The 27,492-nt window shown below is 39.8% G+C and overlaps 1 protein-coding gene across 9 annotated transcripts in view; it reads right to left on the bottom strand.

The window, feature by feature from the left end:
• ITPR2 (inositol 1,4,5-trisphosphate receptor type 2) overlaps nt 1-27,492 on the bottom strand; it is a 269,668-nt gene that overhangs the window by 213,002 nt on the left and 29,174 nt on the right. For 7 of the 9 annotated variants that reach the window (XM_080580204.1, XM_080580210.1, XM_080580206.1 and 4 more), the window contains 8 exons: nt 24,679-24,749; nt 14,989-15,104; nt 13,671-13,757; nt 12,799-12,957; nt 6,990-7,088; nt 6,419-6,502; nt 4,632-4,778; nt 3,324-3,419 (listed from right to left, as the gene is read on the bottom strand). In XM_080580204.1, the coding sequence (XP_080436330.1) occupies nt 3,324-3,419; nt 4,632-4,778; nt 6,419-6,502; nt 6,990-7,088; nt 12,799-12,957; nt 13,671-13,757; nt 14,989-15,104; nt 24,679-24,749 (859 nt within the window). The remainder of the gene's footprint in view (nt 1-3,323; nt 3,420-4,631; nt 4,779-6,418; nt 6,503-6,989; nt 7,089-12,798; nt 12,958-13,670; nt 13,758-14,988; nt 15,105-24,678; nt 24,750-27,492) is intronic. The other 2 variants (XM_080580211.1, XM_080580212.1) reach the window with 1 other exon arrangement.

Below are 27,492 nucleotides of genomic sequence, written 5' to 3'. Positions count from 1 at the left end.
TTCAGAGTGACTCAGCTACAGCCACAGTAGTAGTGTCTAGGTTGCTTTATGATATTAATGGGTCTTATGAAATTTCAAAGTGTATTAATGAAAATCAGCCTAAGTAATGCCATGGGGAAAGAGGAATAAAGGTATGAGTTGAGACTGCATCAGAAGTCAGAGGTATCAAAGGACCCTTAGTCTTTTAAAGGTACCTAAAGCTGGGTGACTGACTATGATTCTTAGGAATCTGTAGTTTAGGACTTGCACATCCTCACTTCTTTCTTTCAGGTTTATAAGAATTACGTTTACAAGCACTCACGTGTTTTGTTCAGTGAACAGCAATAATGCCTCAATATTTATTTTCTTTTAAACTAGTTACTGTAATATTGAAACACCTTTAAGTTTATTAGTTGGAAATTTCTGAATTGCTGCAGCAAGCGTCTTGGTCTTTCTTAGTCCCCAGATTATCCCCTAGCCTTAACAAGCTGCAGTGACATCCTTTCATTACGTGGGTCAGACCCACTGAGCCACAAATCAAGCTGATCAGTTAAATCTGGTACAGAAAGACTTAAAGAAGGGAAGGCACAGCACTACAGACATAAGGTACAAGCCTAACTTCAGAGGAGCCAAAGGAAAATCCCAGGTGACAGACACTTCTGCTCATTGTCTAAGACTTGACCCATTCAAGATTCTGCTGCAGAATTCTGCAGTACACATCAACCTGGTTTGCAGAAAGATGAGGTAAGGAAATGCTGGTTATAAAAAGGTGATAAATCCTGATTTACAATAGCTCAAACTGTAGCACAAATTTTATCATGCCAACAGCAGAATACTTAAAAAATTCATGAGTTTTGTTTACTTGTTTGTACTTATTATTTCACTCTAGATATCTTTATCATGGAAGCTTAAACAAAATCAAGTCATGGCAATGTGTGACGCTGTTGATAATCCATGCCATTAATAATCATGCTGTGCTGCAGGAGTACAGATAAGCGTTCAGTAAGCTTTGCCCAAATGATTTAAAGTTAGCTCACGCACATTTGGTGTCTGCCTGCCTCTTCATAAATCTTTGACATGGATATCTAGGTGGTGCGTTGTGCCTGACACGTGAACTGTGTAAAATACAGTTCACAGGTTTTTATTACAGCATTACCTTTAATATCTCCACCAGCAGGTATTTTACACTTCACAGATAGAGTAACTAATGCTGCTCTACAGTCACAGCATTTCACCTCTGTTCAGCCCAAATGATTTTCCAGTTCTCACTCCACTGCACCAATTGTACTCTCCACTTTACAAGTCTTCCTGATGGGGATTTCCTTTCCAGAGGTAGAGAGGTCCTAGGCTTAGGTTCTGCATTCAGTGAAGTGCAACAGCTCTTCACCTCAAGATTTTTCTCCTGAAAATCCCTGAGCAGATACAGTATAGGAAAAGGAAACCCACCAGTCAGCACGCTTGAGCGCTGAGAGGGCACAGTAGAGAACAAAGTGCCTTTTCTGACTCTACACCAGACTAGCTAGCCTGACTAAAATCTTTCTAGTAGGAGCATCTCTTACTGTAAGCAGAGTAAAAAAAATGGAACTGGGAGTACTAGTTGCTACATGAAAATTTGCTATAATTAACCAGTATTAAATGCACAATAAAGCAAGCTGGCTTCAGCCAAGCCAGAATATTGCTGCAGTATGAAGGCAGCAGCACAAGGCAGAGCTGTAAAGGCATGCTGGCCCACTGCCTTTAAAGGGAGGATACTCTTCGATCACTCAGATAGAGTGAGATCATTGAATTTTTAACTTACACTGTGAGTGACTACCAAAACCAATGAAACGATCCAAATTACATTCAGTCTTAGACGGAAAACACCGTAAGCATCTGTCCTGGTGCTCCATTGTTTATGTTTTGATACTGGCTTTGAAATAATTATAAGTAATTAAAGGCTCAATAGCCCCTGTTTGCTCTGACTGAAATAAATGCAGACTGTGACAGGAGCTGGAAAGTGAAAGCAGCACTCTGGGAATATGAAGGACTTGTCTACATCCAGAAGTTGCACTGCTCCAAATTTAACTCAATCCAGTTAGAAGAAGCCCTTTTTTGAGGGGTTCCCTAATATACCGTTATTTACAACTGGCTCTTGTAGTTTTAAATTTTTACACTCATGTTTGCAAGCATAAATCAGAGACAATCCTGCACACACTTACATAAATCAGTAGAAAAAAATACTTTTAATTCCACTGACACAGCTTGAATACAGGCCAGACTTAATATGGATTAGATACAACGTTAAAAGTTCATGGCTTCTTGCAACCACATAAAAATCCAAGGCTCTCCCATCTCATAAACTTAGTACTATCTGCTCTCTTCCAGCCTGTCAAAAGCCTTACTTATTTTTAAGGACAAATTATGTGTCCTAAAAAATATTATGAATATTACATTGCTCTTCTGGGGAGTCACAACACTATTTTGGCTTTACATAAAGTACCAAATAATAGTCAGAAAATCTGGAAGATCTCCTCCTCCTCCTCCTCCTGAACCTCCTATACCCTCAAAAGGGGCAAAAGTTTCTTCAAACCTTTTTTAGTTCCTATTTTTAGTCAAAAGACAAGTGTGCAACTGCAGAACCCATGAATCTGCTCTAATCACAGCACATTAGCATGACACCAAAAGTCATGACATCAACACAGGACAGGTTTGTTCTTCCCAAGTTTCTACAGATCACAAAGATGCCTTGGGCTACATGCTGGCTTGAAGAGACCAACACAGTGAGATTGGTACTACAGAAACATTTTTTCAAGAAGTCTAGAGCCTGCAAGAAAAAAACCAATGATGACTGAATTAGAATAGTTTAGAGTGTCTGCTCTAGTGTCTGCACTTCTCTGATCAAGGTCAATGATTACATTCAGTTCCACTCTTAAAAGCTTTAATTTCTACATGGTTGTCTGAGCCAGCAAAGAAGAACAGTTGAGTGATCACAACACCACTCCAAAAATCAAGGGCAAACAAGAGCAGAGAAAGAAATTAATCCAAGGATTTTAAAGATAAATGTGTATGTAACAGTGATTGCCTTAGCACCATGACAACAAACAGTAGATTCAACAGCACAGTTGAAATTAAGGTTAGATGTTGTCTTGAACTCACTTACCAGTGTACTGTAGCTCAGAAAATTGTCCTTGCAACCCCTGAATACAGCAATAAAGAGTGACGCAGCACTGCATATCCTGTTGTCCACATTCAGACCTTGTGTGGGATCTTTTCAGAGACCTACATTGTGGAACTACTAGTGGTTCTGGACCTATTCAGTGGTTCTGAATTAGTAGGACAATCCCTTGTTTAATTGACATTCTTACCTCTGCAGCTAAGTAGTTTCCAGTTGCCAAGTGCTTAAATCTAAACAAGCTATTCCACTGCCCTGCCCCTCCCCGGCAAGGGTCATGATGGACAACCTGTAAGAAGTACAGATTTTTAATCGTGCTTCTCAAGATCATACTTAGATCACTGTCATTTCTTACAGCTCATTCCGAATAAAAATACATAAACTACATGATTACAAACAGTCTAACACAAAAAGGAATTCTGTGTTCACACTAAGCCCACCATCGATAACAACTCATTACATTTATTTTTCACTAGGTGCCAGAAAAATGACTTGTCTTACTTTCCATATTTTCTTTCATCTACTTACTGCAAACATGATGAGCCAAATTTTGCTTTAAATAACTAAAGTACTACTTAAAAGCAAAACTCCAACTCTCTTACAGTGTTTCACCGTTTATACCAGCTCCATTTTTGACAACACTGGGGATTTCTAATAATTTTTGTTTCAAGTGATTAAATATCTCCATATCAATTTAAATATCCCAAGTTACTTCTTTAAAAATTTGACTGACCTGTAGGTCATTTGCTATCGTCAAATCTACCAGTCCCTGTCTCTCATAAGGGGTCAAGTAATCTAAAATAACTACAAGTACAATATATTCTGCATATTTAATATAGTTCTTACTAAAAAATGAAGGCAAAACTTACCATTTGCCTAAGTGAGGAGCTCTTTGTTTTAAATGCACAAAGTTAGTTCAACACCTAAGAACTTTTGGACACAGGAATTACATTACTATAATAGCAAGAGCTTGAGACATACCAGTTTCCAATGTTCCTCAGTTAAACAATAATGTATCTGCTAATCACCTGAAAATCACTCCCATTCAAAGACAACTTTATTCAGCCTAACTAAACAGATGTTGATGTGCCCTGCCGCAGAAGAATAGACTCACTGATGTTTATGAGATTTGTTGTCAGTCATTATCAACTTCAATTTTCTATATTGCACATGAACTCAAATATAAGCACTCAGAACTCAGGATACGTGAACGTCATTCTATTGGCTTTGAAAAATTGCACCATTTACGTCAGGTCTGAATTTGACCCTTTGTCATTTCAGTACAGCTAAATATAGTAAGAAAACATCCTCTCTCCACACGCTCCCAGCAATAAAGCATCTCTTCAGTGTTCATCCTACACATACTTTATAAAATAGTAATAGATACGGGGAGGTGTATGATGATATCAAGAGGCTATGAATGATTCATGTTGCGGTTAAGTATTTTTTACTGAACCGTGGCCTGCATGTACTAAAATATTTATAAAAAGCGAAAAAATACCTCTATTTCCCACAGTGCCTTAGAACTTGTTGCAGAAGTAGCTGACTGACGTAATGTAGTACGAAGGAAAATATGTTGTTTCTTCTCATATTCGTCACAGGTCAGAAACTTCTCTTGTTCTGCATGAAACAACCTAACAACATCTCCCTAAAGTAATATGAAACAGAAGCATTATTAAGTGGTATGGAAAGCTGCTGGACTCATCCTCTATATCTGTACTAGCTTCAGTGATGTCATCATAGTTAATGTGAAGAAAACATTTATTAGCTTCCTGTTGCTGGAGCAGGTACCAAGTGCAGAATATATAGCCTCGGCACTGAGTCTGGAAATCTAGTATAAAATGCAGTAAAATTCACTCCTGCATGACATCCATGTGCTTTTGTGAAAATAAAACTTGATTCAGAGCACTATAACGAATAGCATATAACAGTCAACCCAAAGGTGATTTTTAATTTTAGCTAACTTTACTAAATGTGTTTTTCATTTATGATCTATCTTTAGTGATATTTAGGGAAAACAGCTGTCTGTGAAGGCACAGTACAGCTATATGTCACTGCCATAGTTCATAGTTCCTTTCATTGTTCCTCTAATGCATTTTATACTGGAGAGCCAAACCTCGCTAACCCTCACTAGACCTGTTCTGACAGGGGCATTAGTATCATACGCTTTGGTAGGCTCAAGAAATCTCAAAGCCTCCTCTGTCACCTTCCTTCATCCTCTCAGACTTTCCACACAACTCATTCCCCAACTCCAGCCTCTTCTCAGGCTTCCCTGCCACAAGTCAGACTCCCACTTTTGAACCTCTGTCTCTCTTGGTCCTGGACATCCAGGTTCTCTCAAACTCACACTACTCCACAGCACTTTCTCCCTTCTCAACTCATATTCAGTTCCTGTCCCAGCCTCATCTTCTCAAAAAAATGCACCAAGAATTTCTTGCTTCATCTTGCCCCTCATGTAGATGTTTGACATGGCCCTTCCTTTCCTACAGAGCAAATGTAAGGTACTCACAATTATCCCCTTTATCCTATTTGCTCCTATATCCTAAAGCTCCTATTGCTTTGCTCTTCTCTAATATTATCTTTTCATCTTTTTTTTCTCTGCAACCAAAACTGATATCTCCTCTCTATTTATTCCATTGGCATCATTTTTGTTTCCTTCTGCATCTCCCCATAGCTTGAAGCACTATGCCCAAATAGGTCTACACAGATACACCCTTTCAAATTCTTCCTCAAAACCTAGTGATACCCTTAATACCTACCAAAAATAGCCAGCTGTTAATGACTTATTAAGGTACAAGCGAGAACAAATGAAATTTATTTATTCCGAATGAAAATGTAAGTGATTTGGAGGCACAAAGATGTGCAATCCATCGGTTTATAAAGCTACATTGTCTTATTACAGCTATTGTCATCTTTCATACTTCACTCCCTTCTGTACCTTGCTATACCTGCTTTTAGCATCTTGGCCTAAACTGAAACATCACAGCTATTCTGTACAGAGCACTTGTCATTCTGGGCTTGAACTTCATCGTTTCTCAAGGATCCTCAGTTGTCCCTGGAAGGGGGAAGAGGCTGGAAGCTTGCACGATCCAGACACGATCCACTGGGTAAGATAGTAACAAAGGAAAAATACTCTGGCTGGTGTAGGACAGTAGTAAAGGATCTTTGATGGTTCCATGAAGTTCTCATTTCTTCTTTTATTTACTATAGAACTAATGTTTCTATACAGTCAAATAAGGTATGATTTCTGAAATTCAAAAATAATAACAAAAAATGTATTATACTTACTCCTTTCAGTACATCGTCTCGGTAACTACTGAACTTCATGAACAAAGTTATTTTCCAGCTTGTGTTACAGTTGACAGCATTTACCTTTGAGAAAAAACACAATCGGAGAATTATAAGGGTTGGTTGGGTTTGGTCTTTTTTTTTTTTAAAGCATTCTATTCTTCTACAAGAACACACCACTCTCAGGGTAGCAGGGAACATGGCTTAGTTACAGACATGTACAGTACCAAACATGGATCCTGAAGCTCTCAATACTTCATAATGATGGCGATGCTGGAGAAGATTCAGTGGGCAAAATGCTATTCTGTCTATTTACAATCACCCTGAATAGCTGCTGGAAGAGGACTTACTCTTGCTCATACCAGTGAGCATTTCAGAAACTCATACAAACCTCACGAAGCTCTCAGAGCCAGGAAAAATTGTGCCAAGAATAAGTACATTTCATCTTGTTTTTTTGAGGCCAAGCGGGAACCAACGTTTAATACTGGTACCTAGCCTATGCTGGGGTTCTGGTTACCACAGGGCATAATACATCTCAGATTGACAATAACCTCTCCCCCAGTGAACTCACCTCTTTGCAGCCAGGGTTATCTAGAAGTTCAATGTTGCTAGCATGCAGAGGCTGCCCTGCATTGACTGGCATCAGTACAACTTTATCTCCCACAACAACCTGGAAGTCAGAAACAAAATGTAATTTTGACCTATGTATCCAATATAATCCTATCTATCCAATAAAATGAAGTAATGTTACATTTTTAAAAAATGACTCGAATGCATGCTCTAAGAATGGCACTTGGTGAACTTATCTGCAGGCAATTCACACACACATGGAATCTTTTTATTGGCCAGTTCTGTTCATGGGTGCCTCTGCAATTGCTTGGTTTGAAACTTGACACTAATGAGTCCTTGCATTCTCAGTAAGCATGTCACCCAGTTCAGCAGAAACTCAAGACCATGAAATAGATACATGAACCTATAAATTCCAGGAGCAGATCCGTTAATCTACAATTTGCATTAAGTACTCTTTATCCCATATATACTGCCAGCCAAAATGCAAAGAAAACTTAGAAAATAATCTGTAGTCAGATAGCAGGATTGTTTTCCCTCTGTTGCTGTCAGCCAGCCTCTTCCATCAATGTCTTTCATTTCACAAAAGCCTTAAGAAATTGCCTTTGAAAAGGCTTTTTTACCCAATGACTCCTCACTTTGTGTGCCATCTTCTGGCAAATGTCAGGACAGGATCAGGAGTTCTCTGATTCAGACTACAGAACTGCAAACTAGTAAGGAACATAGACCACTGGAAATTCAGAGAGAGGTGAACACACTCTATCTCCTTTCCTGTTACTCCCTAAACGATGTTTGGTGCTCAGCACAGGTACCGGACACAGCAGCTGAGAGATCTGCACTCCACAAGATGAAGTCCTAGACTCCTTGCAAGCAAATTCCCATGCCCTTGGAATTTAGTTATATAGACAAGGAGAAGAAATATATGAAAATGTCTCTGACCTAAAAAGTGCTTGAGACGTGCATATTGAGAATACAGTTCACACCTAGGAGGGGGGAAAAAAATCAATACACACAGATTGGTTGGCATTGGTCCCGATTTGCTTATGTTGTTCCCAGCAATTTTAAGTGCACACACACACAAAGACAAGAAGTCACTAAATGTGATTTTTGCTATATGAAATGCTGCAGAAGCCATGCTTTTTTGGAACACAAGTCAACAAAAATGTTTTCTGCATTGATCAGCACATTTCCTATGAAAAAAGCAGAGCCCAATCCAGACTTATGTAACTTCAATGCAGATGAATTTGGTCCACTTATTGCAGGGGTGAAACAGAAGGTTGCCTGTTCTTTACAAACACAGCTAAAATAAACAGTAGCAAAAGACAGTATCATCATGCTCAGACTACATGTAACAATCCTATTTGGTCCAAGTAATGAGAAAAGTTCACTAACAGAACCAAAAAAAATGATGACAAGGTGCCTTTACAGAACCTTACTTATACAATACATTCCTGCATGCCATGCTTCACACAAGACATTACTTACAGCCCGTTTTAAGAAGTTAAGACCAGACAATTCATTAATCAAAAAAACATCAGGCTTGCATCTTACAAAGTGGAATCAGGACTTCAAAATTATTGAAAGTACACCTGGACAATAATAACAGTGAGAGAACACATCATTGAGCATCCTATTTAAAAATAAATAAATAAAAACAGACGAAGGGGAAGATATCTTTTAATGCTTTCTGTGGTTATCATGGAGGCAACCAGTGGAAAGGAGAACTACACAGCTACTCTGCTCCACAGAAGAAACTGCTATGTGCGGTCATAGTTTCTGTCTCAATCTTCTAACCTGGTTCAAGTCCACATCAGTAACCTGCCCTCAATGCTGGCCAGCTCTGTCAGTTGCCATGGAAGCAATGAGATATCCCATGTTCTTCTACTTTCTTCTTTTTTTGCTTGTTTCTAACCTCCATTAGCGGTAGGGAAGGAAGGGACAGAGATACTTTAAGAGTGCTTGTTTCCTGTACACCCTCCACTAGCAATATAGAAAATGAAAGCAAAGTGAAGAGGGAATCCTTTTTTCTTACGCATGGAAGCTTTTGGCAAGCTGCAAGTCTGCTCTTTTGAATTCCTCCCATCCAATACCCATGCCGAAATACCCCACCCAGTTCATTTCTGACTCCAAATAATGTCCCTGTATGCCCAAGGCAATGCAGACAGAGCACACTCATGTGCACACATGCCCACTTGCCCACATTTCTGCCAGTAGAATTATTCTTTGTGGAGATTATTGAAGAGAACGCAACACATTCCCAAAGTTTTGCTCTGAAAAATTAAAAGTAACACCAGATCTTTCTTCTTTTCCTTAGATAACCATAGGCACAGCCAACCACAGGATGCTGCAAACCAGCGGTCAGCTAATAGCTTGACTGGTTGCCTGGACTCTTTCCTCACACATACAAATGAAATCCTTAAAAAATCCTTCCCAAATGAAACCCTGTGTGTATCTGACACACAGCTCTTGAGATTTTAATTCCTAATTCATTTGACAGAACTCTTGTTTTTTCTGGTCTAGATAATAAAATTCCAGAGAATGATGAAATTTCATATTGAAACCAACAAGCATTCAGCTTTTGAATTCAAGATAAACCTCCAAGGTCCTTCAGTCTTGAATGCAGCAGCGTTCTTCTAAATTTATTCAACCACAGTTGCCTGTGACTTGGCGGTGAGGCCACACTGAAACTAGGAAGAGCCACATCCAAAACCCACTGCTTTGGCTTCTAGATGGAGTATCAGGTCTGGCATCACTTAGAGCAATTCTATGACTGCATATAAATTCAGTAAATCCACCTAACAGCTACATCTACCCTGTAACCAAGAAGTCGGACCGAATACTCTAGTACAGTGATGGTACAGCACAATGACTGCCTGTCACCAGAAGCTGTATTAGCTGTTAAGATGCAGAAGCATTGATTTCAGTTTGGACTAATTATCCAAGTAGGTTACCAGGCACACTGAAGGCTCTGCTGCTCCATCTTCATCACTTTTGTGTTATAAGCACATCTGCCAATCATACTGTTGACACGTATCAAAGACTGGGAGAATTAGCAGAATTTTCTCATGGATGGCTGGCCATTCCCAAAGTTCGAGACCAACAATTGCCTTGTCATGCTGCAAGATCAAGTTTTCAAACAACTAAAACGGCAGACAAGCAAAAATGAATTCCACACAAAGCTAATCCTGCTATCAGTGCAAATCTTGCTTTTCAGCCTAACTGGAACCAGCTCTGACCTTTATCAGTCATATCTCCCATTGAAGGAGAACCGAGATATGCAAAAAACATTGCAGAGTTATGCCAATTACTGTAAAATTTTGGCAATATTTTTCATTATTTGCATAACTAACCAGTTGCTGTAGAAGCTAAGCTTTTTTTTCAGAAAAATAATTTTTAGAACACTTCACAAGGCTACACAGCCACAATGACTTACCAGAAAAGTCACTCACATGACTTCCTGTATCATAGTTTCCCCCAGACAAAACCACTTTATTTTCTTTTGGATCTACCTTGCCTGGGTTCTCTGACACAGCAGTCACCCAAGCACTCAATACTCACTTCTACCATTCTAGAGACAGATTCTGTAAAAACTTTCTAAAATTTATTTTCTCAGGGAAATTTCCTTTTATAGCACAGAAATTGAAAATAGAAGGGAAAGGAAAAAAAAAAAAAAGGAGAGAGAAAAATTCCTAAACAGAGTAAATAGAGTAAGGGCCTGATATACCAAGCTAATTCCCTGTGCTGAGAAAGAAGAAAACTGTAACAAATAAATAAAATCTAAACATTTTAAAAGCTAACCTAGTGGCTGGGTAAAGTGACGCCAGCTTATAAGGTATCAGGTGCTTCATTATGTGTGTCCTCCAGAAACCAGTCTTTTAACGGGCACCTCTGTGAGCAACTGAGAGGGAAGGGGTGGGTACAAGGCTGGAGCCTCTCTTGGCCTGCGAGGGACAAATGAAAGACCTCTCATATCGCTTGCTACTCCTGTCCCCCTGAACAGCACCCGCCTGGTTTATGAGTCTGTTGAAAGAGTGGAAACCTGTCAGACCACTTTTGAGAAAGCTACTGAAGTCTAGTGTTTAGCAGGTGAAGATTGCAAATAAAATTATCAAGATCTATTTGGGCCTAGAAAGAGGAAGAAAAACCTGGGTCTCGAGACTTCCCCATTTAAAATATAATTGAGAGCTCCCAGCTCTGAAAGGGAACACATCTGCTGACAGAAAATGAGCAGCAGGCAGTTTCCAAAAGAGGCTATTAAGTTAAGAGAAAATCTGACAGTTTCTCAGGCAGCCTTTTTAATACAGATACTGCTAAATATGGCCTCATAGGGAATAAAATAGGAGAGAGGTCAGCAGAGATCCACCTGTGGAGTGTGATGCTACAGTGATATGTAAACTTTCCAGTCCAGCAAAACTGCTTCCAAACCCTCACATTTCTTGTGTGTCCACATTGGTGTCAAATTAAATCAAAACTCTACAACACTGAGGATGACTTTTAAGACCTCATTTTGATCATTCTGCTCCAAGTGTAAGGGCTTGCGATGGCTTTGCAGATCACACTATGAGAACCCCAGGTCTTCACTCTGGAAAGCATGACATGCACTTATTTCCCAGGCATGAAAAATTAAGAAGATGCTGAATTTACGGTATTCTAAGAAATTAAGCCAAAACCTTAAAGCAGTAAGTCACTTCTTTTCTTTCCAAAGAGTGAAAGGAATATCAGCTTAACGTTTGATCCACAATACTTCTCTTGCCTAGCTGAAAGGCCATGCAGAGGTGCCCACAGGTCTATTCATGCTTGCTCCTTTTCTCTGGAACTGGCTTGGGGAAAAGGGAGAGGTTTTCACATACCCTTCTGATTGCTACATATAACAGGGAAAGACTATGACTTCAGTGGATTCTGACCATTAGCTGGGAATACAATCCTTCCCCTCCTCACAACATATTGCCAAAAGGAACTGCAAGCAACCACAGTCATCCTGGACAGCATCCCAAGAGCTGGGTAACCACAAAGTTAATGAGAGAAAGAAAATACATGAGAAAACAGGCATTCCCGTCTGTGATTCTGTGAGGGCTCTTTCACTTAGTACTTCACAAGGGAGGGTGGCCAAACATTCCCAGCCAGGTCCCCAGAATAAAACCATACAAGTCCACCATGTAGCCTTCTCAGAGGTGGATCTGAATTTTCCACAGTGGACCCTTAAACAAGCCACAGCTGACTGAATGAAGAACTGAGTTTTGACCTCAAGGTACAGATCTCAGATCTGTAGCAAAGAGCTCTCCTGTGCTTTCTTCCTCTTACCAATACACAGTACTCCCACTGAAACCTACCCAGAAAACACCCACCGGACAATCAAAAACCAATTTTAGTCACAGAAGCCACTCTTGTGTTGAGAGGGGATAGATTTAAAGGAACCTGTGTATCTTCTAGAGACACTCTCTGCTGACTTTTTCACAAAATTTTGCCTAAAATTTGAGAGTTTAATTAGACACTAAAGGCTCTTAAATAAAGAAAAAATGAAACACAAAAATATACCAATGTTTTTCCTCTAATGTAAACCAGCATATAACAGGTGGACTTCACAAAACTGCCCAAACACAGGTCAGCAGAGGCTCAAATGAATGTGGCAACACTTCAGATTCCAGACCATATAGTTTGGTAAAACTTCCAGTTAGATATAAAAGCTAATAGTCCAAAGTACTGTTTTTTTGTTTGTTTGTTTCCTGAACAATTTATGCCAGTAGCAAAGAAACTATGCATCCTCTGTAAATTTTCTGCCTTCTCCCTCTTATACATTCAGTATTTCCACGTACATTGTCACCTTCACTCCTCAGTTTCCAGAATGGCTGTATATAAAACCAGGATCCCTCATTCCCTGCAGCATCCAGAGACACCCGCATAGCATTCTTCTCTAGCAGAGCTGGCAATCTCTTATTGACTGTGAGGTATTTGTTACTTTTTATGTGCAGTAGCTGTGAACAAATAACAATTTAAAAAATTAGTATAGCTTTTCCTTTTCCTCCCTCAGTCAAAGAGCAGGCATGGGATTTCATACCATAGTGATTTTTCGTAACATACATAAGCAAAGACAAAATAAAACAAGAAGAGAGTTCCCAAAGTATACTGCAGTTTAGGAAAACAGATGCTGTATAACAGACTGACAGAATTACACCTGTGATCAGTTTTTACAACATGCACTACACAGACAGAGCCAGGGTCAATAATAGTGTTATGTTCAGGAACTTCACAAGGAAGTTGTACTGCACTTAAGAACATAACTTCTGTCTCATTTATATGTCACAAAGTACAAATGACTTCAGTGATTTAAAGGGAACTGCACAGCACCTCTACAGTATGATTTTGAAATAAATCTTGAAAATATGTAAATAATATATATAATAATATATAAATATATATATATTTACATTCAGATTCTAGACTACAACAAAAATTACACATAAAATGTAGATTTTGGCACATTATTTAAACATGAATATGTAGTACTTCTGGTAGCCTTTAAATCAGACAGAAAAACACAATACTGTAAACTTTACCAAGTTCTGTTTACCCGAGCTTTGACAATCCAGATTACTGTGGTTAGTTTCATTTTCACCACACCCTTGAAATGAAACAACTGTTTCCTTTTCAGCTCTGAGAGAAGGCAGATTTATTTTAATAAGTTTACCTGTATGACGTTGCTGTATTTTACAATTTCACCCAACAGCTTTCTGTTCTCACTTTCATTCTGCTTTTGTTCCAGTTCCGCTGCATGCTGCAAAAGAATTATCATTTCTTTAAATTCTACAAAACTAATATCTGAATTCAGCTACTGGAACAGATAGTGTAAAAAGAAAATAGCACCATATTAAAAATGCCTCCTGCAAGCATTGTTCTACTGAAAAAATTAGTGCCCCTCTCTTCCTACAGCATGATTTTCTGAACAATAATCACCTGACATCATTCTGGTTTTTATTACCCAAAATAGAAACTCATTCACAATTTATTGATCGCACTTGAAATGCATGCTAACACACCCTACCGAGCATGCTATTTTAAACATTTTCAAACCAGAAAAATAGTTCCAGGTGCTTTATTTTCATCCCAACGGAGGAAAAAGAAGGGCCTATGGTTACCTTCTCCCTGTCAGCATTATTTTTACTTGTTTTGTAATTACATACAAATGCTTTGTACATAAATTGTATATTTAATATATTGTATAATAAAACAAAACCAGTGGATCACATTTTGCAAGAGTAAGGCCAACCACGACCGTCTGGGTCAAACACAACCACAGAACAAAACTTCAACTCCTTGCTCTAATTGCTCTGTAGAGCTCTAGGCACACACCATGTGTCTTTATTGTGTTTTTTAACAGGATGTACCAACAACCTCTCTACTGGACATGAAACGGTAGCAACCACATTTGATAGCATTGTTTCACTTAGTCTTATGCATCCAATTATAACATCAGGCCAGCTCTTTTTCAGTGACAGATTTGCTCCTCAACATGCATATCTTGTATTTGATGCAACATTCAATCTGCCCAAACAGTTCTTGAAAGAATAATCTAGTCTGAAAGCAAAGACAATTGCAACTCTGAGGAATTTCCAGACTAAAGCATGGATAGCACCTCTTTGTCCACCCCTCTGCCCAGCTCCTGTAAAGGAGTTCTAAAATAATCACATGATTTAAACCAGGACCCATTCTTGGTTCTATTAACTCCATTTTTAACTTTATAAGCAAGTATTATTGCTTTCAGAAGCTTGATAGCACGAAGGCACAGCCCCTAGTCCAAATGAAACCACAGCCTAAAGCAAGACAAAAACCAGGGCTGGGGCAATAAATGCCAGTCAGGAGGTAGGAGAGCTAAGAAAGGAGAAGGCTGCTACTGTGGCATAATACCAATCATGATGGTTCCCAAGGCACTTGTTATTGTTTTTCATTCTGTTGTTACTCTACAGCCTGCAGATTGAGATAAGATTGCAAATACAGATGTCTCTTACTTGAAGTTTCTTCAGCAGTGCTGCTTCTGTATGGTTTCCTTGTTTGGCTTGTTTGGCTTTCCAGTACTGCTTCTGGGCTGAATATCGGTTCATAGGACACACCTTGAAAAGGCAGTCTGTAGAAGATTGAAAGAAATACTCATAAGTAGTGTTGAAAGACACTTCCTTCGTTTGTAAGTATGCTTTGGTTGATTTTCTTTTTCCAGAAATGGCTTGGTTATGACAATGTTCAAGTGCAGTCAGAAAACAGTTTGATGGAAGGAATACTATAAACAGGGTGGTATAATATCTGAGTTGACCATAAAGCCTTTGACGCATCACACACTTTCCCCTGAGAAACCCCTCTGCAACCCCTGCATGGCTGGGAGCCTGCCCACATGCTAGACTGCCTCCAGCTTTGTTAGTACTCTTTGCTGCAGCACAAATTTACAGATGTGTTGTCTGAAGGCATGTGACTTTGGAAACTTGAAATAGTTGTCTCGCTTTCTGTATGTCATACACCTGGTTACCCTGTTCCTTTTGGCACAGCTAACACAAAGGATTACACAGACATTCAGCTGCAAGCTATCACAAAGGTCAATACACTGTTGCATGTGCCTGCTGTAAGATTGATTAAAAAAACTAGCAGTAAAAACAACGTCACAGAAAGTGAACTCCATGTTCACCTTCCCAGCACCCAGCTGACCACAGCTGAGTGTCAAAAGCTCCTCACTGCAGCAGGGTCCTTTCCAAGGCTTTGGCTGCTCATCACAGAAAACCTCATTGCAGCTCTGCCATGGTGTGGGAGGACAGATGTTTTCACTGGCCCTGGCAAGAGCACAGCCCTGTAGACCTTCCTCTGCCTGCCTGCTCTCCAGGTACTGCCGCCACACGGCCCTCTACCACACTGCCTTATGCCTGGGCTGTGCTCACTGCAGGGACTTGGAAGGATTACTCTTGCTTCATTTCCTGTCACAATACTCACATTTAATGGCAAAATTAGTGGGATGTCTGAAGAATACATTCCCATGATAGCAGCCAGCATAATAGTAATAAGAGCACACTGACCCGAGCAACAACACAATCCCACGGCATTTGGATCAGTGAGGTCCCAACATGGCCTACTGTCTTTAATGGTGCTCATCTTCACACCACCATCCAAAACTAAATGCATAAAACTAACAAAAACAAATATGAAGAAGATGTTGGCATAGGGAGTCTGTGGAGGTTGGTGAAGGGCCCTCAGGCATGGCCTGGTTGTTGCCAGCACCACCATGCTGGGCCCACCTCTCCTCACAGGCATGGCCTCTATCTACGTGTCCTGCAGCTCCAGCTGTGCTCATGAGAGGACACCGGGGCTGAGACAGCGTGGACAGAAGTAACGGCACCCCCAGGCACTTTGTTCTCCAAGAGACCAGGCAAAAAGAAAGCTGTGGGGTGCTTCCCATAGTGCCTGTTCAATTGTTAATGTTAATTGGCAACGAATTAAATTTCATTAAATTCCCTGACTCAAGACTTTGGGCTTTTTTTGGCCTGTGACAGTTCTATAGCCTGGAAATTGAGGCTCAGGAACCTCTAAGTTAAATGGTTCCTCCAAATCTGACTTCTTTTAAAGTGATAAAAGATACCCAGTCTTGCGTGGTCCTGAGCAGCAATTACTCTAACAGCTAGACTTGAAAGACATTTTCTTTAGCAAATGCTGGTAATGATCCTTTCACACCCCAGAAGAAGGGAGTGGAAAGTATTAATTAGCAAACAGAGTTTTGCTGTGAGATTAATAAGAACATACAGGCTTGTATGTGTATTATAATACAAAACTGTTCCCTGACACAGGTTGGGATTTGCAGGTGCCAAAGGGAGGTCCCAAATTATTAGCCCTCCATATTTCAGTGTCAAGCACTCTCAGAGAATTAACTCACCCACAGAGGAGAAAGATCTCTGAAGAATTCCTCCCTTTCTCCATGCTCTGTGTTTGGGTCTCACAAAGGTAGGGACCAAATAGATTCTATCACATATCACAGAATAATTTAAAAATAGTTCTCTCTACCCTCAGCTCTCCTGCTATTGTCTTGGAAAAGACTACCTTTCCAACAGCACTGTACAGTCAGCCTCACCTCTGTTGCAAAAGGTGCTGCAGTACTAAATAGCAACCACAACATCCAGACTAAGTACATGTTCCAGATATGCTGGATCAATGTGTAAGTAACCCTGCTGAATTTACTGACCTTGCATGTCATTTTTAAATGCTGTGGAATCTACTCATACACTCACTACTGTCACAAAAATGTCAACAGGGGAAGCTATGGAGTTCTAATCAGAAATCACAGCTTGAGTTTTTAATCACTGTCAGGTTGGCAGCAGATGGCTTCTATTTGACAATGCTGTTTACTCACCATCTAATTCCTAGATGGAGTTTACATCTGCAGTTGCTAACTACGCTCTCCAATCCACAACAGCAGGTGGGAAGTCCTGTGCATCACATATGATGAGGAAAGTTTCCTAAATCTGTTCTACCCTTGAATGGAAATTCAAGTGTCAAACTCATAACACCTCTCTATAGAAGATGCTAGATATGAAGGCAAATCTTATTCTCATTTTAAACACTGACAATTCAATGTAATTACTTTTCAATGCAGGAAAGAAGAAGATATTCAGTTCAACATATCCAACAAATCACGATTTGTCAGGAGTTACTGAAACCAAATTGCAGTAGGAACACCTCTGTACACAATACAAGAGGAGAGGGAAATCTAGCATGAAGATTGGCCATGTCCTTACTAAATACATAAAATGAACTCTCATTACTTAGCAAAATAAATCAGGCAGGATTCTCAGGTACAAACAGGCACAGTTAAGCACAGCTATCTAAAGCTAGTGCTGCCAAAACCGCTAGTAATACTGTGCCACAAGTTGCTCCCAGCACCTGCATCCCCCAGAGCTAACTGCTGCAGTGCTGGCTCTCATTACACAACCTAAGCTGCAATGCTTTTGGTTCTGCAAACTTGTCATTTAGTGTCTCATATATTGGCCGAAATGCCACATATTGCATATTGTCACATCATGACTTCAATTGGATTGCCTCCTCCCTTCACAGCAGTCAATCTTCCTTCAACACCCATAGGAGTAAAATCTGTCCACAGAAAGGCCACCGGTAGAAGTTTCCTTGACATTCACCAACAGGCCTGACTGGTCTGCTCCCTAATCACAGGCCTGTGCTGCTTTTCCTAGAAAAAAATGTTACAAATCTTTATCAAAGCAAACCCTGCCACCTTGCAGAGATACTTACTTTTATTCAAAGGAGAACATTTACAATGAGAACTATATTACACAGCCCAAAGTATATGAAAACCCTCTGGATAACTTTTACAATACTCTAATCAGAATCAAAGAAGGCAAAAAAAATTACACCACCCGTCCCTCCCCCCAAAATAAACAATCCATACTGTTAAATCATACTGTATGTTGAAGATCATAGGACGAGAAATCAGCTATTATTTTCTGTAACAGTCTACAATTAATGTGCCTTCTCAGAACACATCTTGAAATACTTACTTTTCTAAAGTAACTACTCTCTTTTTATAGGACCAGTTTTCATTTCTCATTTACTCCACACACATCCTGCTACTTCAGTAAACACACAGCTTCCCACCTTTATGCAGAGTGTCAAAGCACAGTACTACCACTCTGCACAGACATGCAACACATATATAGACATATAATCATTACTGCAGGTTTATTTTTCACAAAGTTGGGTGAATATTTCCCAGTGATACTACTTAAAGAAATGGAAACAGAACAGGTGCTACATAGCCTCAGCCACATAGCTAAATCTACAGCCATGCTGCAAAAGTCTTCCTGAATTTCAGTCTTATGCTTAAAAGTTGTGCTTCTGAGAACTTATTTTAAAAACTATTATTATTTTCTTCAATTTAGAGAAGAAAAAAACTCATACTCTTTGTTTCCATACAAGGTCGGTTTTGTTGGTTTTTTTTGCTTGTTTGCCTTTTTTTTTTTCCCCAGATTCGAGATACATTAAAAATAGTTCACCTGTTGATTTTTTTTTTCCTCTGGTCTTTTATAGTTACTTTTATGAGAGTAACAGTAGAACACTAAGAACACTATATTCAAGCTTTGTGATCCTAAACATCAGGAAAAAAAAGCAGTCCCTGCCCTATAGAAGCTATAGTTTAAATTAACAGGAAAGAAAAGAAACTGAAAGCAACTTTCTTTACTTTATGGAGCTTTGTATGAATGCTTCTCTTCCTTAGGACACAAGTTAAGTAGGCACTATGAAAAGTAAGCAAATTGCTTTAAAGCAAACAGCTTAAAAGTATCATCCAATTTCACTTACTAAACTTTCATGTGTTTAATTTCTGCAGTTCCATCAATTCTTTCATACCTCCAAAGGCAAAATCAGAATTGCCTATGCACAAAGTGAAGATGGAAAAAAAAAAAAAATCTCCTCTCCCACTCTTCCCCACACACTCACTTTTTTAAAAAAATGTACAAATGCTTATAAAAATGAATATTTTTAAATGAATAAAATATTATAAAAATACGTTTTCTTTACAAAATGCAAAGAAAGGGGAACTCCTCTCTTCCTCTCCCTGGCTGCAGAGGGCTCCCCCTTACCTAAATGAACCTTACCCTCCTATACTACACCTTCGCTTGCTAGAAAGTAAGAAAATATGACAATTTGCCACTGTGGAGAGATATATCAATTACTTATTTTATAAGGAAAAAAATGGCATTTATTAGTTTACTACCAAAAGATGGAAAGCAGCAATTCCCAGAGTGCAGGAAACAATCCACAGTGGATGCACTCAGCACCAAACTGCCCATATGTCTAAGCCTGCAAATGCGCACAAAATTTAAAGAAGGTAATAGTGAGAAGAACAAACATATACGGCACGTCCTCTGAACAAAAAACAACTATACCCAGGAAGTCTGAAAAGGAAAAGAACTCCTCTTATACCTTTTAAATGTTTCTTGATATTGCATAAGGATGGCTTAGAACAGTATTTGTCATTGCCTTTTTTTGTTGTTGTTGGTAAGGTATTAGAAATTCAACTCCTAGCCATCACAGAAGATATTCAGTTATGTGGAGAACTAGCAAAACTATGGCTTTACTCAAAGCAGCAGAATGACAAATGGGAAGTGGTAGGTCTGTTAAATCAAAATGTGTACCAATCTACTTGTTTTGAAGAAATTACAGAAAGCTAAAAGGAGCTGACATTAGAATGGAAAGAGAGGAATAAAAGGGAAAAAGGAGGAAGACGTGGGGCCATGAAGAATCATAAGGTGGACAATGGAAAAAGCAATCAGGAATCTGAGAAGAAAATGAAAGTGTCTATCGAACTGAAACAAGGAGAAAGCCTAAGAACAAACCACAATGATGTAGGAAAAGGCAAGTAAAGAAGAAAATGGCAGAAGGCAGAGGAAAGCATGGGAAGAGGAAAGGAGAAGTAGAAGAGGAACAGACTAAACACCGAGACAAAAGCAAGAAATCGCCTGTTTGAGAACTCAAACATTGACTACATTGCAGGTGCCTCAAGAAAAAGAAGTATGAAATGCAGAGAATTTAAAATCAGTTTAAGAACTTAAGTCATTTTCAATTCAAACTAGAAAAGACTCCTGTGCTCCTTTTTCAGAGTTGCTAAATTTGACCAACAAGCAGGTCTTACCAGAGCCATTTTAGACCTTGGAAGCTGAAATTGTTTCCCACCAGAGATAACAACATCAAGCCAAAGTGTGCTTATGGTCACAGTTTAGGGAAACCTGCAGTTCTGTTGCTCATGATATGCCTTTTCTTCATGTGAACATGATTTATTGCACATGCTATTCTTCCTAGTAACAGTGAATCTGCTCCTGCAATGTGGAAAGCATTTCCACCATCACACTAAGTGCTTTAGCTCATAAACTTCAGACAGAATTAGGACAAGAAGCACCTGGCTTCATCAGTCCCTTAAATACAACCGCAAAATAGTAAATGCTTCTTTTTTTTCAACAGACTTCAGGAAACATGTGTTGGACCAAACTCTGCCCTCCTTTACAGTGATGCAAATCTTGATGTGCATACTGTTAAACAGAAAGCCACTCCAGAGTCATTCCAGTGTGACTGAAGGGGAAATATGGAACACAGCTTCTTTATATGGACAGAAAATGAAAAGGAGCCACTGTTTTCCTTAGTTTAACAATACTCTGTTTTGTAGGATGTTCTGAAACAACTAGAATAGCTACCACCCACTCCAAAAAAAAAAAAAAAAGAAAGTAAACACACAACAAAAATGAAACTGCTATTTTGAGACATCTCTTTACGTTGGCTTTCAGTTCAGACCAACATCTCTGTACCTAAATTTGATCTCTGAGTGAACTCTGTAGGAGGGGTACAAGTAGTTAGAAAACACAAATTTTTTGTTGCTTTTTGGAGGCAGGGAGGAAGGAGGCAGAATTGATAAAATATTACCAAAAAACGAGCAAACAGTCCTCTGATGTTCATTTTCAGAGTCAGTCCTTGGAATCTAAACATCTTGTTAGAAACTTGCCTTTCTCATACTTCTTTGACTTGTAGGTCGTGCTCTAACCTCACATCAACACCAGTTTCAACTATGAGTGATAAAAACACTGTAAACCATACAGACAGCAGTTCCTATTACTAAAGAGGCCCTACTCTTCCTGCTGTTAGATGCTATTTTTAGTTACTTATGTCTAATCATTCAATTAATCATTCCTGCCTAAGTCATCTTTTTATGTCAAGAACCTACTTAAAGCATTTTTGTTTGTTTTATTAACTTCATGATTTTAATTTAATCTTATTTCCCAGCAGATTCTTGGGGAGAAAAGCATGTATTTTGCTTACATTTCTTGGTTATATGAAGAACTTTTAGCAGCTCTTTTGCCTTGGTGCTTTTGAACATAAATAAGAAATTTAACAGAGTGGCAGAGACGTGCTGTGATTGGCCTTATAATACAGACATTTAATTGTCACAGTGTTCCCAGTCCTCAAAAGTTTTGTACTGTCCATGCTTCATAGGTGATTATTAGGGCACAGCTTTAAAATACTCTTGAGAGGTCTGTATACACTCACCACCTGCCTCCATCTCATAGCTCCTACCTGATCTAGGCTGTTGCAGGTATGTATGTCATCTTCACTGTAAACTGAGTGTCATCTATCCCAAGACTGCCTAGGCAGAGCAAAAGTCCCGAGGTGCAGCTCTGTGGTAGCAAGCACTAAGTTCCAATTAGACAGTGAGTCTCTACTGTGTTCTAAACAAAACCCCTGCTATTCCCAGTTTCCTTAGGATTAGACTTTTATAGCAAAGAAGAAGACAACCAATTACAGTTTTTATCTTTGCTGCAGCCCTTCCATGACTGCCACTCGTCATGTATGAAAATGCTACTAGATGCTAGATGGGGCACTAACAACATAGCCATGATGTTACAGCCTGGTGGGTTGCATCTATTAAGGCCACAAAACTCACTTTTGCACTGATTTAGCTTCTCCTGCAGGTCTTGCAGTTCAGCCAAATACGCATGCTATCACAATGCCAGCACAAGCTGGGCAAGCCACTCCAAAATTGTCAGGTATGGGCACGCCCTAAAACGGAAAGGGATAAGGAATGACAGGAAGAGAGACTGCTGGAGCCAAAAGAGAGCTAAGAGGCAGCAATGAGGAAGAGGAGAGAAGTAGCTAGTAACAAGATTTGGGGCTGGGAAGAAAGGTGAAGAGAGGGGATCCCAAGAAGTAGATACATGAGTTAGAAGAAAAGAAAGCTTGGATGCTGGGGAGAAGGAGTAGGGGGAACTAGAGGTAAAGAGATGTGTTATGAAAGCAACAGAATGACATCACAACAAGAACACAGCCAAAACTGTCTACAACTAATAGAAAACATTCCCCTGCAAGCAGCTGGGATGCAACTCAGGAGCACAGTCTTTGCATTCCCCTACCAGCAAAGAACAGCTGTAGGTTTTCTCTGTGTCTCATTCCCTTCCGATGTCTGATCTACATGCACACGTACACTACTGCCACCATTAGTGGCATGCCATTAGTGCTGTGATTTCAAAAACCTTGCACCCTGGATCAAAGAGTCCAAACCTTCCTGATGCTGTTGAAATAATGTTTTGGGAGGGAAAACTCAACAAAGAATGCTATCACCTTTTTCCTTCTTTGTCTTTCCAAGTTAAGAAAGAACATCACAACCACAATAAAAGAACTCTTCTGAAGTTATAAAATCAAGCACTCAAAAGTCAGGCAATGAAAAACTCAAGGTTGTCTTTTTAACCTCTGTTTATCTCCTCAACTGCAGGCATTTCAACATATTTTGCAATTGCTCTATCACATGCAAATCTTTTCCAACGACTCCTGGCTCATCTAGAAACTTAGATATGTTCTACTTTGGGAACAAATCAGGGTGGTGAAGTGAGAGAACTGTACCAAGAATGCCCACGTGAACTTTTGTGCAAGATTCAAGCTGTGAACTAAACATATATTTTCAGACAGTGAGAAGATGAAATCACAGCTAGGTAGCTTGAAAGCCACACTGGAGAACTAGATGCTATCCCCATCTCTGCTATAAAGTTATTCCATGATGTTGTGCAAGTAACTGAGATTTATCACTATTAGTTTCTAAGTATATGCCCTCATTTTCCAGTTTCCAAGATCTGCAGATGTGCTGAATGTTGGAACTGGAACCAACTGGTGATGTTTCCTGAATATGTGATGGAAAATAAACTCTGAATACTCTGGGAAAACAGAGCTTCAGTCTCTCAATTCTTTAAACACTTTTTTTTTTTGCCATAGTATATACATGCCACAATGTTACATTGAAACCCTGAAAATAAGGTTAAGCACCTCTGTTTCACCCCTTGAAATAGACACAATCAGTGATGATCTGGGGCATGAAATGTGTTTCATTTGCTGTAAACCGGGAAAGCCATTACTGTCCTTTTAACAGGTGTGCTTCAAGGTCTATTTAAGCCAACAGAAGTCTGGATCAGGCTAGCAAGTATCCACTTTCGTGCAGCTAGAGTTCATGGCTTAAATTAAGTACAAACAAGACCCTGAAAGGTTTTATTTCCTTCCCTGCATATAAACACACAGAACTTCTGATACCACAAGAGTATTTTTGGCATTCAAGTAGAAACTGCATGTTGTCAGTGCTTTGTTATTTTTTCCATCAAGCAAAACAGTGGAATTATCCACATCTAATCTACAAGCCCATGTCTAAAAAAGTTGAGAAAAATGAGACATGGTTTTAAGGGAAAACAAAACAAAAAACTGACAAAATACTGGGGGTAGTCTTTATAACACTTGTTCATCTTTAAAAAAAAAAACACTGCAGCAACTCCAGTAGTTGTGAACCTCATGAGCTTGTTTCCCATTTACAGTAAGAGCAGGGCTGGAGGAGCAAAGAGTTGGTCACAAGGTGAGGTATCTGCATTCGGTGGACTGAAGAGAATAACTGGCTCTTGGACTACCACCAGGTTAATCGCTTTTCTCATGTTCTCTGCCTACCCCAATGCTTTTGCTGATCTGGCGTTTAGTTCCCGAAATTGGCCTTTCATATTCCAGCTTGAAACTTCAGCAATATACTCACAAACAACCAAGGTTCCCGGGAAGTTACCTGTCTGGCAATGCGAATCTCTGCCCAGAAACTTAGAACATGCATCAATATATATATATAATATATACATATATCCTGAGTTACTGACCTCTGAACTTCTTGGGAGGGTTGGCAAGGTCGCCTGCATCTGGCTGAACCACACATCTGTCATCCACTAACCTAGAAAAACAGAAGTTGTTATATTTACTAAAACACGTCTGCATTTATGTATGCTGTTGTCAAACATGTCATATTTTTGGTACCGAAATTCACACATTTTTCTAATTTAATTGAAAAATGGAAGCTACATTTTTGTCAGACACAAGGAGGGATGTTTAAGTTCAAGCAGGTTAGCTTGGCCCTAACCCTGCCACTGTTCACAGATCTCTGCATCTGCACTGAGAACTTTTAAATGCACGCACGGCAAGCAGCCTTCATGTGGGTACAAGATTGTACGTCGACCTGCCTATGCAACCAGCACGTGCAGGGAGGGTTCACCAAGGACTTGATGTTTCACAATACTGTTTTAGCTAGAATTTGAATCCAGAATCTGATATAACACCTTGAATTACAGTCTTCAAACATTCTGCTAATCTTCTTCATAATTTCCAGGTTTTTTCCTCCAGGGGAGGCACCTGAAATCAATATTCAGCTCTGATCAAAACTCACAGGAGCAAATTTTCCTTCGGTAGAATGAATAAGCGTTTATTAACCCGCAGCAGAAAATATAAATAACAAATTAAATATATTTCTCACAACACTTTAGAATTAAATAAACAATAAAATCCAAAAAGATTAAGCGCCCCACTTAGCAGACAAAAAATTGTTAATCTTATCACAGAACTTCCTAAACATAAATTCAGCTTCCCTTCAGGAAGTATCCTGTAAATAATTTGCCTGTTTCAAACAATTATTCAGGAAAATCACGCTTAAGGACACACTACTGCCGTGCCGTGGAAACTGCCAGAAAAGGTGCAATTTGGGTTCATCCAAGTTATGCAACAGATGCATTCAGTTTTCACTCAAGTTGAAGGTTTTGGCACCACAAGACCAATCCTCCAGCGTGCACGTGAATTTTGTACCCCTAATACGGCAGCCCAGTTCTTGTAACATATTTAGCTGCAAATGCAAGCTTTCAGTGAGGAGAGGGAAGTGAAGGGGCAGCTACAGGAGCCCGAGACACCCTGCCATGGCCTCAGGGAGGTGTGTTTTTTGCACAGGTTTATACCATGGGGCTTAGCAAAAACAAAGACAGGTTTGGGGAGCAGGATTTAGGAAGAATCACTCCTGCAAAATGCCCTCTGTGTATGACCTAATAGGCCAAAGCTTCCTATAAGCAGCACCTAAAACCTAGAATCACAGGAAAAACAAGGTTGGACAGAACTACCTCTGTTCCACTCGCCCCAAGTCAGGACTGTACGGTACTACCTACGTCATTCCTGACAGTCTCCTGGCTTTTAAAGTCTGCCAGTGACAGAGAGTAACTAGGACTGAAGCCAAAAGGCGGGGGAACAGCAAGAGGCCCTTGGCCTTTCCCCACCTGCCCCAGTCCTCACCCATTCCTCTGGGCACCCACTAGCAAGGCAGGAACCATCCCTACCATGTGTTATCACAGCAGCATCTGCTGTGAGTTGCTGCTTGAAACCTCTCACAGGATGCAATTTCAAAATCTAGCTGGATTTCAAATTTCACCGGCTTCAGTGACTTTCTGAAAACAGGAGACTCCAAAAGGATAAACGTTGAAATGCTTTACAGAAGCCTTGCCAAGGGTTTTTAATGTCAAGAAGTACTCCCCCACTGCGAAATCCCACTAATGCTTGTCTGAATGAACCCATAAGGTTTAACCCTTAAACAGTGGCAGGATGGAGGACAGTATGTGGGAAGCTGTGTGACTCACAAGGAACATCCTGTGTTCCTTAGTGACATCTTGTATACCCTAGTGACAACTCTAACCATGGATAAAATGCAAAACGTTCATCATGGCGCCACATTGCCATAACAAAAGCCATACACAAAACACGGTGCTGGTGCTGAGAAAAACAAACAAGATCCTGTACTCTCTCTGAGATGATCAGCTGTAGAATTCAAATATATGCTGGACATCCTAGGCTCAGAAAACAGACATTAAATACTTATTATCAGTCATTTTCATTTCAGCACTGCCTAAAGGCGCAAAGATAAGCACCATAAATGAGTTCTGCAGTCATTAGGAACCAAAGACATCAGACAAGGCAGACAAAGGAGGAAGGAACTGCTACTGCTCCCATCCTATATACAGGAAATGACAGCTCAGAAAGATTAAATGGCGTGGGGCAGGATAGTCGAATGCATGACAGAATAGCAACATCGCCTCCTGAGTCCTTGCTCAGTGCTTCAGCTTCTGACACTTTTGTTTCCCACAAAGTATCTTGCAACACAGGACCAAAAAAAAAAAAAGTACTGCTTTGTCTGTACAGCAGTCTTCCTGCAATTTAATCACCAACATTTTCATATGACGATATTCATCCTGTGTTCCAGGAGTAGGTACTCCAAAGAGTTCAGGAGCCACTTGTTTACTGCGGAGGTACTTGTTACAGTGGCATAGCAAGAGCCGAGTTCCGTACCACACACGATGCAAGGACTTCAGCCTCTGACTCTCAGCAGAAAGAGGCTTCTCAAACACAGAGCACTTCCCCTGAGTATAGAATTCATAATATTCAAACCCCACTTTTTAAAGCAAGACAGAGAGCAGATGTCAGTTTATTACCGAAGTCTGGTAGGTGGCTGCATTAATGGCCTGCACAGCCTGCAAACAATTAATCTGAGGTGGGAAATCAAGTAACAGGCTTGACCACAAAACATCCTGGGCACCTGCAGCTTCCACCAAGCCACTGTGCAGCACCTTCCACCATCACTTACTTGCTGCTTTGCATAGAAGGCCAAA

This window comes from Anser brachyrhynchus, assembly GCF_964034855.1.
Source record: "Anser brachyrhynchus genome assembly, chromosome: 1".
In the NCBI taxonomy this organism is placed as follows: domain Eukaryota; kingdom Metazoa; phylum Chordata; class Aves; order Anseriformes; family Anatidae; genus Anser; species Anser brachyrhynchus.
This window is presented reverse-complemented; position numbering and strand designations above follow the sequence as displayed.